Genomic DNA, 19,277 nt, shown 5'->3' with positions numbered 1-19,277 from the left:
GCCGAGTAAGAGGGCAAGGTATGGTGTGAAGATGTATAAGCTGTGCGAGAGTGCATCAGGGTATACCTACAGGTTTAGGATATATGAAGGGAAGGACAGCAGTATTCAGCCCCCAGAATGCCCCCCTTACTGGGAGTTAATACAAAAATTGTTCAGGATTTTGTGCACCCACTGCTGGACCAGGGTTACCACCCCTACCTGGATAATTTTTATTACCTCAGTCTACATCTTTGGCTCTTTTGCCTGAATTTTTTGTCAGGACATCCCACGTTATTCATTGTGTATTCAGTTAGCACTCTTACCATTCATATGTGGGCATAGTATCCTAGTACATACCATTCATTGATTTACTTTGCTGTGGGTAATGTGAGTGGATTCCGGCCACCTACGGTTGGTTGTCTCGGTTTGTCACTGGTCTTTTACGTCTGACCTCATGGTCTTTTTCTCCGTATATGGTCCATCCTTTTTATTCCGTATTATGTTATTGTCATTATATTTAATAAAGATTTTCTACTTTTGCATATAATTTTTTCAGGGGCTATGTTCCCTTATGGTTCGCATTTAGGTTGTCTACTTGTTTGGTTAGAGGTTTTTGTATGTTGTTTATTTACTACACTATTCCATTCTTCTGCAAAGAAATAAAATGTATACCATCCCACTGAAGGCCAAAAGGACACTCTGTTGGCGGTGGGAATAAACGTTGTGTAAAGAGGGGCCTCAGAAGCATAGGCATGGGGAAAACAAAAGTAGAGTTGAGTAATCGGTTGGCCAATATAAAAATTTTCAATTTTGCCCAGGATAACCCTTAAACTTTGTGTTGCTCTGCTCTAAAAGCGGACAAAACATACAGGAAGTCAAACATAGTTTAACACTTACCCTGATCTCCAAAAGACAGTACGTTCAGAAAGGTCATCACATAGCGCTCACCTGAGAAAAGTATTAAAAAGTAACAATCAAAGGTTAAACCTTATTTGAAATGTTCCTATATACTGACAACCCAGGAACCCTACACATAGGTACAAAATGCCTAATAGTGTCTCCTTCTCAGAAACATACACTTTTTTTTATCTTTCACGTCATAGTGATATCACATCATAGTACATGGATTATTACAAATCATATTTTATCCTCAAAAAAGACAAGCAGGCTCCCCAAATGTGTGAGAGAGTCCTCAGCTCTTAAAAATCTTCTCATGTGATGAGAGTATACACTGACCTTCTGTCAGGATTTGTTTCAGAAATGACTGCTTGAAGAAACTCCATGCCAGCCAGGCCTGCTTCCAATCCAAAAAGTCCTGTTAAAGATAGTCAGAAAGACAGCTAGTGACAAATGAGACATTCAATCTCCATCGTAAAGCCAAGCTCTGGTTTTAATATCCTAATATAACGTTATTAGCGAAATTGCTTCATTTTCTAGTAGTGGCTATCCGATAATAGAACTGCATGATATCGGGAATTTATATATCCTGCTACTCTGGGATCGCAATGGTAGTCAGGTTTAAAGAGATCATATGTAAGAGACATAAATTGTTCATTTTTAAAAAATATATATTGTAGCTATTTATTATTTTTAAAAACCTTCTTGCCGCAGCCATATTGTGGGCACACACATCCTTCCTTTATCGTCAGTATAGAAAGTACAGCAGGGTATGAGAGTTAATGGACAGAAAAGTGTCCATAGACTAATACACTTTCCAGAAACAGATGGAGTACAGCTCCCTCCAACAGAGAATGACAGAGAAGCAGAATACAGAGCCTATCTGTGCGTATAGTGTTGTAGTCCTGCCTTATCTAGACCTCTAGCAGTACAACAGAACAGTCATTAAATCCCTCACTCGGTAATAATGAGAGGACTCTGATGACCCTGTCCCAGTACAAACAGCAAAGCTAAAGATGAGCAGCACAAAACAGAAAATGTTAACCTATTATGTTTGCTCCAGTGGCCAGTGTGAAAACGAAACTATTTCAAGATAAGAGTGGATATGTGTGGCTAAAGCCTGAAGCTTCCCCTGGCTATATCAGCTAAATGCTGGTGTTTCATCCCTTCGCGCCCATCAGCTAATCTTCAAAGTGACTTGCTTTTGGGAAGCGGTTGTCTAATTAGGACAACCCTTTAAAGTGGATTCTATTTTTATACATTTTCTTTTTCCTGTTTCTCTTATTTTCCTCCTTTTTCTCTTTCATCCTTTCCTAAATCTTTGATCCGCGGACGATCAGATTTATATGAGGGATCTCCCTACATTCCCCAAACTGCAGACTTCAGTGGAAAAGAGGAACGGCATTTAGGATTTCCCCTTTTATACTTAATATGGTTTGAATATTTTTGTAACTGTTCCCTTGACCTGTTTTTAGTTTTGTCTTTTATTCTACAGGAAAACATTGTCAGTCTCTGTCATCTACTGCTGTACAACCGGACCTGTGAGCAGAATAGAGGCGCAGTTTATGGCAGCCTCTTTTCTGTCAATTACAGACTTCATGACAGCCTTTGTTGTAAACTGCGCCTGTATCCTACTCATGACACCTGCAGCGTTATAATCGGGTCACTTGTGAAAGGAGAAATTTTGATTATACTACAAAACCTCTAGTTATTCAATTCCTTAATATAATCTAAATGTGTGTCCAAAGCAGATCTACATTTTAATCTTATATTGGTCAACCCTCAATTCAAGCTGGCCATTCTTTTTACCATTAAAGGGCTTGTCAGATGAAAATCATTTATCACCTATCACCATATTTATCAGTCCCATAGAGAATAAATAGAGCAGTAATGCGCACGTGTGTCCACTACTTTATTAAAGAGGTTATCCCCGAATCGACAATTATCACTTATCCTTAGGATAGGTGTAAATTGTCTGATCGCAGGTGGCCCCATTGCTGGAACACACACCGAACGTGAGAACGGGGGTACCGAATCCCTCGTTTCTCCTTATTGCACCAACAGCAGTGGGAAGGAGCTTGAATGGAGCCTGCAGTCAAACATGCGCCCGCCGCTCCATTCAATGTATATGGGACTGATGGCAACGGCCGAGATCTGTACTTGGCTATTTCTGACATTCATATAGACTTTAAATTGAGCAGCGGCCGCATGCTTGACTGTTGCTCCATTCAATGTCCTTCTCGCTTCGGTTGAGCAATTAGGAGGAACAGGGGATTCGGGACCCCGTTCTCACGATCGCTGGGGGTCCCAGTCGTGGGGCCCCCAGCGATCAGACAATTATCACCTATCCTGTGGATAAGTGATAAATGTCGAATCTGGGAATACCCCTTTAAAACGGGGGACAAGCGACCCTCGTTCTCGTGCTCACTGGGGATCCCAGCAGCGATCATATATTTATTACCTGCCCTATGGATAGGTGATAAATAATGTTTGCGTGCAAATCGCTTTAATACCTTCATTAACAATAATGCAGGAAAGAATCAAACCTTATGGGGGGGGTTTATGAAGTTTTTTTTAAGGTGTAGAAAAGCTGCATTTTGCGCAAAAACTTGCTTTTTGTGACTTTTCTATACTTACAACCCCCCCTCCCCCCCCACCCCCCCACACACACACTTTAAAAAAAAAAAAGCAGATGAGGCTTAGTGGAAGGGAAGAGGCCATCACGGCCCAAATAATTTACATTCGAAAACTGGTGTAAACTATAGCGCAAATCTACTACAGCTCTTAGCTAAAGTAGATTTGATTTTCTGGCGCACAGACAATGACAGATGCGCCTAATTTATTAAGAGGCATGCGCCTCTTAATAAATTAGGTGCATCTTACGCCAACTTTCTTTAGATTAAGACTGGAATATGAAACGCCATTCTGAATAAATTTCCCCAACATTCTTCAGATTTTTTTTTGTCCTAAGTGTTGTACTTTCAAGTTGCTAATAAAGATATTAGGCCCTGCTCACGCAGAGTTTTATGGCGCCCATAAATGTCCGAAATCTCCCCCCATTGATTTCAATGGGAGGCAGGTGTTTTTTTTCCCGGTTTCCCTGCGGCTTTTGGCAGCTCGCAGGGAAAAAAAAGCGGCATGCCCTTTCCTGCCACGGTTCCACCTCAGACCTCCCATTGAATTCAGTGGGTGTGTTTTTCACGCGTTTTTTTGCCCACAGTCCTTGATTCAGCTTTAATGGTGGGGGGCAAAAAAATGCAGTGAAAAATGCGGCAAAATAGCGCAGGCAGGTCAAAATCTGCCTCAAAATTCCTACAGGAATTCGGAGGCAGATATTTTATTGACTGTGAAAAGGGCCTTAAACTGATAATGAAAAAATTAATAATGGTCAGTTATGAAAATGACAACGATACAGAATGTAATATATACACTATATGGAACGTGCTACCTGAGATAAAGAGTATCGGGGTAAAAATTCCATCATACTGTGAAGAGGAAATGATTTCTTCTCTGCCTCCCGAGAGCCAAGGAACTTTGAAAAGTAAAGTATGTAACACAGAGAGAGTAGGCTGGTGTACAGGACCTAAGAGAGACAGAGCATAAGCTAAATGAACAGGTTCACATAAAACAGAGAGGAATATAGTGAGTATATAGTACTCGTTAAAGGGGTTTCCACAAATGTCTGATATCTGGAGGTCTGACTCTTGATCAAAAAAACAAGGTTGCCTACTGCCGCAGTCCAAGCAAGGAAGTGGATGCGCAATATAGTCTTTGGCAGCCAGGACTAGCAGACAGGCCCCCCAAAATCAGACATTTATCGCACACCAAATTGATATGCTATAAACAACTTGGGAAAACTCCTTTAAAAAGAATATTCCTTTTTTTTTTTTAAACCATTTCCGCTTGCGCCGTAAATGTATGGCGCGGTGTGGGAGGTAGTAAATGTACAGTACAGCATAGCTACGGTGTGGGCTTAGGAGCACAATCAGCAGTGGGTTTTAGCAACCACGGCACCTAAGTGATTTTATAGCGGGACGGGCCCCTCTGTATTCCTTTTGGCACCCCCTAGGCTGCCTGTCAGTATAATACTGACCGGCATAACACACTGCAATACAGAAGTTTTGCAGTGTGTCGTTGCAGTGATCAAACAATCAAATGTTCAATTCCCATAGTGGAGCTAAGGAGAGAAAAAAAAAAAAAAAGAAGGATCAATAAAAAAAATCTAGTGTTTTTGATGTGAAAAAGTAGTAAAACATAAAAAAATATACATATAAATTTGGTATCACCATCATCATATCGACCCACAGAATAAAGAAATTACATTATTTATACTGCACAGTGAACACCATAAAAACAAAACCCAAAAAACAATGGTGAAATTGCTGTCGTCCCCCCCCACAATTTTTTTTATAGGGCCTGATTCACAAGAGCGCTGCGCATCTCGGACATGAAAAACTGCAGTTTTTCACATCCGAGGTGCATCCGTGCTCAGCGGTGCGGGACGCGATGTCACGCATCCCCCATAGTTGAGAGTCTATGGAGGGATGCGTGATGCGCGAAAAGAACGGACATGTCCTATTTTCGCACGGACCCTTCACACGGTCCGTTGAAACAACGGCTGTGTGAACGGTCACATTGAATTACATAGGTCCGTGGGACGGCCGCTGTTATAACGGCCGTCCCACGGACGTTTAACACGTTCGTGTAAATAAGCCCTAAAAGTTATACAATACATTATATTTACACCAAAATAGTGCCGTAAGAAATACAACTTATCCCGCAAAAAACAAGATCTTATACGGTTACTCGGATGGAAAAATAGAGTTATTCCTTTCAAAATGCAGAGATGAAAAAAACAAGAAAAAATATCACGCTGTCCTTAGGGCCCAAGTCGGCCACGTCCTTAAAAGGGGTATTCCCGAGGGTATTACAATTTCGTACATTTATGGCCTATCAATTGCTTATATAGTTTAGATAGTGGCAGGAGCCCAGCGACAGAAGGTTGGACGAGTGAGGGGGCCCCGTTATAGAAATAGACGCGAGTCCCAGGGGTTTAAGGGGCTAAAAGGAGTATTTTAATGAGATGGTAGACAATCACAGGAAGCAAAGTTCAGGCATCTACTATGTGAACATGTTATGTGTGAAATCAGCACAATATAAAGATAATCAATCTGAACTTTAGATCTGTGTATCCTTTCTCAAGCTCCAAGAAGTTTTCTAAGTGATCCTTTAATGCGTTCAGTCAAGTAAAGGGGTTTTCCCAGGAGTACATAGATGTAGCTCTAATATCCGTAGAAATCTTCTATTACAATTACAAATAAGGTTGCCAAATGCTGATAACATTACAACCACAATGCACAGAGATTGACAGATGCAAAAATTAAACACCCCGGGGGGTCCTTCTTTTATAATGATCGATTATCAGTGATCTTGTACCAAAAATATATACAGAAAATAGAGTACAGTATGTCTAGTGCTCAGCTAGATGTATATCCCCAGAGAATCCAATTAATGTTGACACCCTGTACATCAACAACTTATCATATATAGGTGTCCATATGCTTTATTCACTAAGCAAAAATACATCTAAAACACCGACATCCGACCACGGACAATATCTGCATGGAGTTTGTACGTTCTCCCTGTGATTTTGAGTAGGTTTCCTCCAGGTTCCCTGTGCTCGTCCCACACGCCAAAAACATTCTGATAGGTTAGGGATAGTGTGAGAAAGGGAATTTAGATTGTGAGCCCCATTAGAAACACGGACTTATGACAGCGCTGCGGAATATGTCGACGCCATATAGGCAACAGGAAATAAACGAATATACATAACCAAATGTGAACATGTACCTCTTACCTGGGCCAGTGAAAAGATGAGGAGCCCCCAGTGAGGCCAGATAAGCACCAGAATTACTGTGACAGAACAACGGACAATTATTGCCAGACTCTCAGCAATCACCTAAAATACATGCCATAAAGATCAATATACACGACAGGACACACAGACTACAACTAGGGAATATACCTACTAAAGAAAGTGGATTAAATAAAGGAGCGGGCTATGTAAGTGGTCTTCTGACTACAGAAACAAGCTGTGACTGAGCTCTTTGGGGTCTAATGTGATGGCTAAATTGGTACTTTAATAGTAGACATAGTTGCATCATCCAACATTACCTAAAGACCATATGAAATTTTTTTTCTCCTTAAGGTGTTGTAAACATGCGCTGCGAAAAAAGTTACAGTGTATGCCTATGGGAAAAATATTCCGCAATGCAAGAATCAGAGAAATAACGCAGAATATTTTTCCCATAGGCGTACATTGTAGTTTTTGGCAGAGAATTTTTACGCTCTGGAAATACAATGAAAGTACGCTAGTTGTGAACGCACCCTAAGACTACATGCATACGTTGCAGAATTTTATGTGGAAAATCGGAGCTAAGCACAGATAATTCTACAGGTTAATCCAGACTTAAAGAGGCTCTATCACCAGATTATAAATGCCCTATCTCCTACATAATCTGATCGGTGCTGTAATGTAGATAAGGGCCTGTTCACATCACCGTTCGCTTTCCATTCCGGGATTCCGTCAGAGGTTTCCGTCAGATGAACCCCGCAACGGAAAGTGAAACTGAAACCACAGCTTCAGTTTCCGTCACCATTGATATCAGTGGTGACTGAAACATTGCTAATGGTTTCCATTTGTCATCATTCCGGCAGGTTTCCATTTTAACGACGGAATCAATAGCGGAGTCGACTGCGCTATTGATTCCGTCAGAAAACCGGAAACCTGCCGGAATGGTGACAAACAGAAACCATTAGCAATGTTTCCGTCACCACTGATATCAATGGTGACAGAAACGGAAGCTGTGGTTTCAGTTTCACTTTCCGTTTCGGGGTTCACCCGACGGAAACCTCTGACGGAATCCCGGAATGGAAAGCGAACGGTGATGTGAACAGGCCCAGTCAGTGGTTTTTATTTTGAAAAACGATCATTAGATTTATGCAAAGTAGTTTCTTAATAGACAACTGGGCGTGTTTTTACTTTTTACCAACTGGGCGTTGTCCAGAGGAGTGTATGAGGCTGACCAATCAGCGACCAATCAGCCTCATACACTTCTCATTGTTCCAGCCCAGCTTCTTTCACTGCACAATCACACTGTAACAATGGGCTGGAACAATGAGAAGTGTATGACGCTGATTGGTCACTGATTGGTCAGCCTCATACCCTCCTCTGTACAACGCCCAGTTGGTAAAAAGTAAAAACACGCCCAGTTATCTATTAAGAAACTAATTAGCATAAATGTAAAATTTTTGTAACTTGGTCAAAAATGATCATTTTTCAAAATAAAAACCACTGTTATTATCTACATTACAGCGCCGATCAGATTATGTAGGAGATAGGGCACTTATAATCTGGTGACAGAGCCTCTTTAATACTAAGGGGTTTTGTATGCGGTTTAGGTGCGGATTTTACATTTTGAAAAATGCGGTTTAGGTGCGGCTGAAAATCCGTTCCATTCATCTGAATGGGGTTGTTTGTACTGCAGGTGCGTGGATTTCTGCAAATTCCCTTCAGATGAATGGAACTGAAATTCTGCAACATAATCTGCCAAATGTGAATTTACCCATACAATTCTAAGACGGTGTGGATTTCAAAATCCGCAATACAGGTCAATTAAGATGCAAAAGAATTCTGCAACGTGTAGATGGGATTACTTGGTGATGTCATTTACTTTGCTGGTAATGTATTATGATGGTATACAAATCCGCTCGTAATACGCAACGTGTGCATGTGGCCTTAGTGTCTATATAAACAGTTGCCTTAAACTTCTCCTATAATCTCTTAGGTCTATGCTTTGGAAATCTAAATATTTTGCCTTGGAGGACGAATGTACAGTGTGTAGCAGAGATAATGTTGACATATATAGCAGAGCTGAGTTTGTCATTCATCAGTTTGTGATATCATGTATGTTCTACACTGTGCCTTCCCTTATTGTAATCACAATATGCTGATTTTAGTTTTACACAGGATCTGTGTTATCTTAGTTCTGTTCACATCACGTCTTAGCCTTCTGTCAGACGCATATATCGGGAGTATTTCCTGACATATAACTGATCAAAAACTGTGACTTATGCTACTGTATAGGCATACGTCTCCCATAGGCTCCCACGTTGAAAAAAGCGGGCACCGCATCGCATACTTTTTTTGTGGGATGTCTCTAAATATAAAAGTGTAGTTGACTACGTTTTTCTATATAGCAAAAAAATAAATAAATTGGTAAACTGACGTATTCCAGTCTGACGGAGGCCAAAATAACACCCCTTAGACCTATGTCAGTTGGAGGGAGCCCTATGGATACTTTAAGCGTATACACCAGAAGTTTTTCCCAGCATATACGCCAAATGTAGGGCTCAAATGTGACTACAAACTAAAGCTGCCCTATAACAGGATCCACAGATAATCTAATGAGTAATGGGGTATCTCCCAGAAGAGTCGGCATCAGCTTATCTCCCTATCCCCATTGAAATAAACATGCACGTTTGGCTGAACCCACGTTTATGGGGAGGTCATATTCTGCTCTCATCTGTCTTATGTGCATGGCTAGCTCTGCTACATCTACTGCTTTGCCTGTAGCAGCGATCAGGTATCTCCTACAGGGCCACACATATGGTTGTTAAGAATTTCTGATCAGGTGGAAATGATGAGCATTAAACACTTTGTGTACATACCTTTAGCCTGACAAAGAGATGAGCTTGTGCAAGCACCCAGAATGGTTCTGCGATTAGTTCAACAACTGCGGAAAATCCAAAGGCCAGAACTCCAGTGCCATAATGTGGGATAACTGCTGGGTCTGGAACCTCCAATATACTCAGCCATACCCACCCTAATACTAAAGACCAGCAGACGCCTAGTGGTACTCTGCAAACATATGAGAACGTTACATTTTTATTTTCAGTAAAATTCAAGTTATAAATCAGTTTATGGAACAAGATATAATAGAATAGTCTATGAAATACCGACAGGCAAAAGACCGCATAGCCATTAAATATCTGTTCTCACCAGGTGACCACTATTGGCTGTTCTTCCATTTGTCCCCACTGACACTGGCGTGTGTTCTCGACACTATTGGCCATGGCTCTTATTCATGGTATAGGGATTATGTTCTATAGTGGTGGCCTGTGGGAGCTAAAAATGTTAAGCTGGCCATACACATTAGAGAAAAGTCGGCCCAAACGATTTGGGCTTTTTCGGACAATTATCGATTGTAAAATTACGACTGCTGAAGATGGCAGACTACAATCAATAGAAAACATTTTCATAACTGGTGGGAAGGTTGGGTGAATGGCCAGCTTTAGGGTCCTGCTGCTAAGACCTCCCCCAAATATATGTTATTTGTGAGGGAACTACAGTGCCAATGATCATTGAAATCAATAAATTATGTTTAATAGATGCATTTTGCTCTGGATGCCACTTGTGACTCTAGAAGCACGTTTGATAATGACGTATTAGTGAATAGTTATTAAAGCAATTCCCTAAAATGGGAACCAGACATCCAGTCTTGTTCATACTTCCAATCTTAGTTTCTATAAGATTGTAGAAGAGTCCTGATCCCTGGCATCAGTAACCTTATATATGAGGGATACCCACGCCAACCAGGTGAGGTGAATGGTGTGTCTCCAGCTTTGCTGTGCAGAATGGCTCAGACATGCTTTACGGAAAGCTTCACGAGCGAGGAACACTACAGTGGTGTAAAGGAGGGTCAACCTGAAGAGAAAGAAGAGATGATTGTCACCAGCAGTCCTGAAATCTCAACATGGATCATAATGGCGACTGTAAAGATACTCACCGAACATTTACAATACCTATTATCTCCTTGGAGACATAGCGCAGTGTGAAGGCATTTAGGGCAAATGTCAGGACACGGAAGACAACCTATAGAAACAAGAACATATACTGAGTGAGGATGAACTTTGGGGTATCGGGTGTCTAGAAAGTAACAACCAATAGACTTGTGAATTCTGCTTAATGATCACACACGGTCAGGACACATTACAGATATCTACAAGTTTCCCGTTCACGTATATTGAATTCGAAGATACGGAAATAGCCAAGCAAGCTTCTCAGGAGACTCCCATTCCCATGATTCCCAGGTGTGGGGCCCATAAATGTATGCGTCATAAATGTCTAAAGCTGGCCATACACATTAGATGTATGTTGGCCTAACCTGCCGATTTCGGAAGGACCGGCCAACGATCTAATGTGTATGGCAGCGTCCTGACTCTTCCCCCGATGGCAGACGTCGGTGGGAAAGAAGGGTCGGACATGTTGAATTTCAACATGCCAGATCTTTTCATTGGTTATTTCTCCCTGAGAACACGTGTGTCAGGAAGAATAGCGGTCAACTGATGGAACATTCGGCCGACAGCTATCGAAAATGTATGGTCAGCCTAAGATGGAAAGACCTCCCTAAAGTACTCACCTATTACTTTCTGCTTCCGCACTATGAAATGCAGGAGGCGGTCGGACTGATGGCACATTGTCAATATGCACTCCTAGGATTTATGGGAGGACTGTGCTGGTCTCTAAGAGAGCGGGGATATTGAGCATGCGCACCTCTGCTGATGGAGACTACTCCTAAGCAGTCAACCAGGTTCATTCAAGTGTTGCCGACAAATGTGGTTGACACCAGGTTACAATATCTCTCCTCCTCCTTCTCCTAACTCGGTGCACTGACTGATATAATTTCTCGTTCCTGTGTTTTGAGTAGGGCTGGGCAATTATGACCTAAATCAAAATCACGATTAATTGAACATGTATCCTCGATTATGCTTATTGAATGATTATTTAGGCCACACCCCTTTTTGTATGCCATGCCCCCTAATTGCCTGCTACGCCATTGAATTCATATTTATTCCCTGAGCCTGCTGTATACTACTGTATATAATATACCCCGACACTGCCCCCATTGTACTCCCGACACAGTATAATGCCCCATAGCTGCCCCCATACTGTGTAATGCCCCTATAGTTGCCCTCCACACAATATAATGCCCCCATATCTGCCTCGCACAGTATAATGCCCTTATAGCTACCCCACAGAGTATAATGCCCCCCCCATGGCTGCCACCACACAGTATAATGCCCTCATAACTGTCCTCCACCTCGTATGCGCCCCTTAACTGCCCTCCACAGTATAATGCCCCCATAACGGACTTCCACTTAGTATAATGCCCCTATAGCTGCCCTCACCCTGTAGAATGCCCCCACAACTGCACCCCACACAGTATAAATTCCCCCATAGCTACCCCCACGCTGTATAATTCCCCCACAGCTGCCTGATAAGAATAATAATATACATACTCGACTAATCTTGTTCCAATGAGGAGTGGAGATCCCTCGGCCCCACTGGTCTGTGCAGCACGGCGCAGACAGTTGAGATGAGGTCACTACTTCGTGTCCGGCGATACATAGTGAATGGTAGAGCAGGGACGTTCCGGTCCCCTGCTCTACCATACGTCCCGAAGATGCAGATACAGTTTGAACCGGGAAAAAATAATTGATAAAACCGAAATTCGCAAGATGACGTCAATAAATTGCGCGGAATTTCAATTAATTGCCCAGCCCTAGTTTTAAGCACACTTTCTTCTTGTGCAGTTCCCTTCAGAACGTCCATAGTATCACATGTTCCTGTCCAACAATGTCTAGGCTGTGGAAAGTGTGTGTCATCTGGTACGGTCATCCGGCCCTCATGATGCGGGTCCCGTAGCAGCCGCTACAGCGGTAGTTACTCCACTGGACACAGTGACGTCGCTCACTTCTGAAGCGGAATCCCCGACCCTGTGGCCGGGGATTCCTCACCAGGAGAAGTCAGTGACTACACTGTCCATATATGGACATTGAAGTCAGTGACTTCTCCTGGAAGGGGGGGATGGGTGCAACCTTAAGGGGGGTGTTTGGCATTACTTACAGGGGACTTGGTGGCATTACATACAGGGAGCTGGGTGGCATTACATACAGGAAGCTGGGTGGCATTACCTGCAGGGGGCTGGGTGGCATTACCTGCAGGGGGCTGGGTGGCATTACCTGCAGGGGGCTGGGTGGCATTCCCCGGGGATTGGGGATTCCGCTACAGGAGGTGAGTGACTACACTGTCCATATACGGACACAGCGACGTCACTCACTTCTGAAGCGGAATCCCCGACCCTATGGCCGGGGATTCCGCTACAGGAGAAGTGAGTGACTACACTGTCCATATATGGATACAGTGACGTCACTCACTTCTGAAGCGGAATCCCCGACCCTGTGGCCGGGTATTCCTCTCCAGGAGAAGTCAGTGACTACACTCTCCATATATGGACATTGAAGACAGTGACTTCTCCTGGAAGGGGGGGATGGGCGCAACCTACAGGGGGCTGTGTGGCATTACCTACAGGGGACTTGGTGGCATTACATACAAGGAGCTGGGTGGCATTACCTACAGGGGGCTGGGTGGCATTACATGCAGGGGGCTGGGTGGCATTATATACAGGGGGCTGGGTGGCATTACCTGCCGAGGGCTGGATGGCATTACCTGCCGAGGGCTGGGTGGCATTACATACAGGGGGCTGGGTGGCATTACCTGCCGGGGGCTGGGTGGCATTACCTGCAGAGGGCTGGGTGGCATTACATACAGGGGGCTTGGTGGCATTACCTGCAGGGGGCTGGGTGGCATTACATACAGGGGGCTGGGTGGCATTACCCGCAGGGGGCTGGGTGGCATTACCCGCAGGGGGCTGAGTGGCATTACCTGCAGGGGGCTGGGCGGCATTACCTGCAGAGGGCTGGGTGGCATTACCTACAGGGGGCTGTGTGGCATTACCTACCAGGGGGGCTGTGGCATTACCTACCAGGGGGGCTGTGGCATTATCTACAGAGGGAAGTGTGTGGCAACAATATTAAATTAAATTCATCCGATTTTAAAACGGACAGGGAAAAAAACGGATGCAAAACGGGTCAAAATCGGCCGTTAAAAACTGCAACACGGCCCGGAACGGAATCAGAACGGATGCAAAACGGCCGGGAAAAATGGCCCAAAACGGCCGTTTTTATCGGCCGACACTCGGACCCTTGTCGTGTGAATAAGGCCAGAAGCACTGTCACCTCAAACCAGCTAAACAGATGTTCTTAATATATATATATATATATATATATATATATATATATATAAAAGGAAAAGTGTACCCTGTGACATGTTCAGGTCCCTCTAGATCAGTGATCCCCACTGTTGTCAATGTACAACTCCCTCCGCTGTCAGGAGATGCTGAGAGTTGTAGATCTGTAACAGCTGGAGAACCAGTGAAGAGCCAATCAGGGGGCTGCTATATAAGAATTTATGGCATTTGCTGCTGGCTCCTCCCTCATCAGTATTGACTGGCCCCTGAACGACACTTCCGGCTACTTCAGTTTTATACATTAGAGGGAGTTTTCTCTGATCTTTAGGTTCCCGATTTTCTCTTCATTGTGTCTCTTCCTACTCCTCTCATTATACTGTGAGTACGCGGAAGACTCTGCTCGTTCCTATACAGCAGCATGATCTATGTGTGTGTAGTATATTTCCTGCAGGGGAGCAGACATCTGGATGAGCACATAACTCTGCACACTGTCTGGATAATGATCTGACTGTACCTGCAGGACCATAGTAGAAGATGCCAGCTTGGTGGTGTCCTGGAGGACATTGTGCTGGGTTGCCATCCTGCTAACCAGCTGTCATCAATACAAGGTGGGCAGTGATCAGCTGATCGTACACCATACAACTCTCCCAGACTGACACTGTCCTACTGTGTAAAGGACCTTTGCTGATGTCATGACCACGTGATCAGTCACGTGTGGGAGGAGTCAGGTGATGGGCTGTGCTTATTATGAGCGTGTGTGAATGGAAGGAGTAGGAATCTGCTGTGATCATAGGAAAGTGATGTCATGTTGTGTGCAGGTTGATGACGTTAATGGTGCAGTGTGATAAAGTGTGCAGTTATGTTGTGTGCAGAGTGAAGTCATGTGTGTGATGTTGTTATGTGTGGATGGTGCAGTGTGATGACGTGTGTAATGTGATGTGTGCAGGGTGCGGTCTGATGTCATGTGTGCAGTATGATGTCATGTTGTGGGCAGGGTGTAATGTGATATCATGTGTGCAGGGTGCGGTCTGATGACATGTGCAGTATGATGTCATGTTGTGGGCAGTCTGATGATGACGTGTGCAGGGTGTAATGTGATATCATGTGTGCAGGGTTTAGTCTGATGTCATGTGTGCAGTGTGATGTCATGTTGTGCGCAGTCTGATTATTACATGCGTGCAGCGTCCAGTGTGATGACTTTTGGGCAGGATGTAATGTGATGACGTGTGCGGGGCGCAATGTGTTGTCATGTGTGGCAATGTGCTCGGCAAATGGGGCTAGTAAAGAAGCCGAAGATTTGGCGATACCGGAGTGTGGATATGTAAACCAGAAAAATAAGAAAATACCGCGTCCGGTCTGGCAGCGGTCTCCCCTCCCGATCCTGATGTCCTGCTCATTTTCCACTACGTAGGTGTAGGTATACTGCTCATTAGTTTGCCTATGACTTCACTTTGCATGTATTTTATTAGGTATCTATCTGTGCAAATGTACTATGCTTAGCACCTGCCTAAAAATATTGATTTATGCTTTTTGTGGGATCTTTTGACCATTTTAACATCTGGGGGACCAGGCTGCTTTCATGTTCGGATTCCATCTCTTTATGAGGGTTCATTCTTTTTACTGTGAATAGTTGTAATGTGTTTTTTCTGTGTATTTTTGACTGAAATAAAGATTGTTTGTAATTTTGCAAATACTTGGTCGTGACTTTTCTTCTTTTTCTGGTTTATTATATTAGTCACTGTGACCATCGGCACAATTTGGGGCATTGCTCGGTTTGCTAAAGTGTGGATATGTATATGAAGTGCGGTACAATACCCAGATTTACTGCATAGCAATGTGTCCCATGGTACATAAAGCTGGCCGTGCACATCGTACAGATGATATTGTGTAACGCTTACATGATATCCTGATGTGCAGGCCAGATGGGAACATTCCTTCCGTTTCAAGAGGTGGTTATCACAGCCCTAATATTTGTGAAGCAGGAAGGGGAGGGCTCAAGCACATTTTCCCCAAAAAGTCATCATCTCCGCTCGCGAGGCCACCCATATTGTATCAGGGCAACACTTTTCCAGCGAAGTTCCTGAAACTGCAAACAAGATAAGGACCCGAAAAAGGTGCAGTGTTTAACAAAAAGGGGATAAGAAAGTACACCATGTATCAGTGCAACTCCTGCCCCAAAAAACCTGCCTGTGCATAAAGAATTGCTTCCACACATCCATGGATTAATCATTTTAGCATTACTTACCCCATTATTATACCACCATACAACGATATATCTTGCGCAGCTTACATATGGCTCCACATTATAAACTGAAATCCCGGTAAAATACAAAACTACTACCTAGGAAAATATGCGCTCCAAAAGCCAAATGATGGGCCTTCTGAGCCTGGCAGTGTGCCCAAACAGCAGTCTATGGCCACAAATGGGGTATTTCCATACTTTGAAGATCCCCCTTAACTTTATGGAGTGTATGTCTCCAGTGGCACAAGCTGGGCACGTCAATGAAATGGCATATCTGTGGAACAATTGCAATTATAACTGCAACATCCATAGAGCACTCATTTCTGGAAAACACCTATGGGGTCGAAATGCTCACTACACCTCTAGATGAACGCCTCGAGGAGTGTAGTTTCTAAAACGGGGTCACTTTTCAGGGGTTTCTTTCATTGCTTTATCTCAGAGACTTTGCAATTGTTGTTAATGCTGTGTAAATCACCGAATAAGGCATTTAACCCCTTCAGGACTGAGCCTGTTTTGGCCTTGTGGATGCAGCCAATTTTTTCAAATCTGACGTGTCACTTTATGTGGTAATAACTTGGGAATGCTTTTACCTATCCAAGCGATTCTGAGATTTTCTCGTGACCTATTGAACTGTATGTTAGTGGAAAAATTTGATCAATAAATTCAATATTTGTTTGAAAATCACCAAACTTTAGAGAAAATTTGCAAAAATTAGCATTTTCCTAAATTTAAATGTATCTGCTTGTAAGACAGATCGTAATACCATACACAATACTTACTCATTAACATTTCCGATATGTCTACTTTAGATTGGCATAGTTTTTTGAACCTCCTTTTATTTTTCACGGACGTTATAAGGTTTAGAACTTTAGCCGCAATTTCTCACATTTTCAAGAAAATTTCCAAAACCTATTTTTATAGGTACCAGTTCAGTTCTGAAGTGGCTTTGAGGCCTTATATATTAGAAACCCCCATAAGTCACCCAATTTTGAAAACTGCACCCCTCAAAGTATTCAATACAGCATTTAGAAAATGTCTTAACCCTTTAGGTGTTTCACAGGAATTAAAGCAAAGCAGAGGGCAAATGGTTCTGCCTGACCCTGAAACTGCCGTTCTGCCTGACCCTGGTACTGCCAGCAGTGATTTGATTGGTCACCCACAACCAATTACACCCCCAAATCCCAGAATTTACTGCTGCGGCAGGAATGTGCAGGGCTGCCTGTAATCTGCTCAAACAAATTGCTTGTTACAGACAATTTGATACAGCTTATGGTGGACCAAACCAACATTTATGCCTACCAATTTATTTCTGATCACCCTAAATTCTTTCATGCCCGCCCAATCGGTGGTGCAGAAATGCAATTGTGCAGAAATGCAGAGGTATTGGGGGTTAGTCCTCAACATGGGTCTCACTAAAAAGCCTGAAGTGAAAACCTACTGGTCCACGGATATTTTATATTATTGTCCGTTGTAACAAAATACAATGACCAGACCCCGCTTTGAGGCCCTTCATAAATTTCTGCACTTTAGTGGCAACTCCCAATGCCCCCCCCCCCAGGATGACCCCAATTTCGATAGACTTTTTAAAATCAGGCTCCTCGTTAATATTTTTTCCCAAAATTTTTCTGAAATCTACACTCCAGAAAAATAAATTTAAATTGACGAATCCCTGGTGCACTTCAAGGGCAGGCTGAAGTTTTGTCAATGTTTGAAAAAATAAGCGCGCCAGATACGGGATCAAAATGTACAAGCTGTGTGATGCTGACACCGGATACATTTCTGAATTTATGAGGGGAAGGACAGGAGAATACAGCCCCCAAACTTTCCCCCCATCCTGACCAGAATCAGGAAGATAGTGTGGGACCTCCTGCACCCACTGTTTGATCAGGGGTACAAATTGTACTTGGACAACTGGTACACAAGTGTACCCATGTTCAAATGTCTTCATGACAAAAAAACAGTGGCGTGTGGGACGGTGCAAAAAAATTAGAGGCACCTTCCCAAGACCCTCATCGGCCAATCTCTACAAATTGGCGAAAGCAGGGCATTGCTGCAGGATGGGGTTCTGTGTCTAAAATACAGGAACAAAAAAAAGATGTCTGCATGCTGACATCTATTCATGACGCCAGCTGCACCCCTGTCCCCACACGTGGATTCACATCGTCCCCAATGAAGCCTGTGTGCATTCAGACATATAATTAATGGGGGGGGGGGTTTGTCCTGAATGATCAGGTGTTAAAACCAAATAGTGCCACGTGAAAGAGCTAAATTTGGTTAGAAAAAATTGGCAGTGTACCTTGTACAGATGGCACTATATAGCTCCTTTTTAATTTGCAGGAAAGCTGGCCACCCGTGTACATATTTGGAGTAAGGCCCCATGCACACGACCATAAAAACGCCCATAATTACGGGCCCATAGACTTCTATTGGCCACGGGTACCTCCCCGTATGCTTACGGGAAGGTGCCCGTGCCGTTGAAAAATATAGAACATGTTCTATTTCAGGCCATAATTACGGCACGTGCAGGCCCATAGAAGTCTATGGGGCTCCCGTAATTACGGGTGACTACGTGTGTGCACCCGTAATTACGGGAGCGTTGCTAGGGGACGTCAGTGTATAGTCACTGTCCAGGGTTCTGAAAGAGTTAAACGATCGGCAGTAACACTTTCAGCACCAGGGACAGTGACTGCCGATCACAATATAGATAAATCTGTAAAAAAAAAAAAAGACGTTCATACTTACCCAGAACTCCCTGCTTCTCCCTCCAGTCCGGCCTCCTGGGATGATGTTACAGCCCATGTGACCGCTGCAGCCAATCACTGGCCAATCACTGGCTGCATCGTTCACATGGACTGCGCGTCATCCAGGGAGGTCGGACTGGATGTCAAGAGAGGGACGCGTCACCAAGACAACGGCCGGGTAAGTATGAATTTATTTTGCTTTTACTACGGAAAGGGCTGCCCCTTCTCTTTATCCTACACTGATAGAGAGAAGGGCTGCCGATTACT

The 19,277-nt window shown here is 43.5% G+C and overlaps 1 protein-coding gene across 1 annotated transcript in view; it reads right to left on the bottom strand.

Annotated features, from left to right (window-relative positions):
- RFT1 (RFT1 glycolipid translocator homolog) overlaps positions 1 to 14,726 on the bottom strand; it is a 36,946-nt gene extending 22,220 nt beyond the window's left edge. The window contains exons 1-8 of the mRNA XM_075833744.1: positions 14,542 to 14,726; positions 10,725 to 10,810; positions 10,526 to 10,642; positions 9,607 to 9,796; positions 6,734 to 6,835; positions 4,325 to 4,459; positions 1,216 to 1,294; positions 877 to 927 (exon numbers count right to left, since the gene is read on the bottom strand). Coding sequence (XP_075689859.1) covers positions 877 to 927; positions 1,216 to 1,294; positions 4,325 to 4,459; positions 6,734 to 6,835; positions 9,607 to 9,796; positions 10,526 to 10,642; positions 10,725 to 10,810; positions 14,542 to 14,607 — 826 coding nt within the window. The 5' untranslated portion in view covers positions 14,608 to 14,726. The remainder of the gene's footprint in view (positions 1 to 876; positions 928 to 1,215; positions 1,295 to 4,324; positions 4,460 to 6,733; positions 6,836 to 9,606; positions 9,797 to 10,525; positions 10,643 to 10,724; positions 10,811 to 14,541) is intronic.
- Between the last annotated feature and the right edge of the window lie 4,551 nt (positions 14,727 to 19,277).

This window comes from Rhinoderma darwinii, chromosome 7 (genome assembly GCF_050947455.1).
Source record: "Rhinoderma darwinii isolate aRhiDar2 chromosome 7, aRhiDar2.hap1, whole genome shotgun sequence".
Taxonomy (NCBI): Eukaryota; Metazoa; Chordata; class Amphibia; order Anura; family Rhinodermatidae; genus Rhinoderma; species Rhinoderma darwinii.
This window is presented reverse-complemented; position numbering and strand designations above follow the sequence as displayed.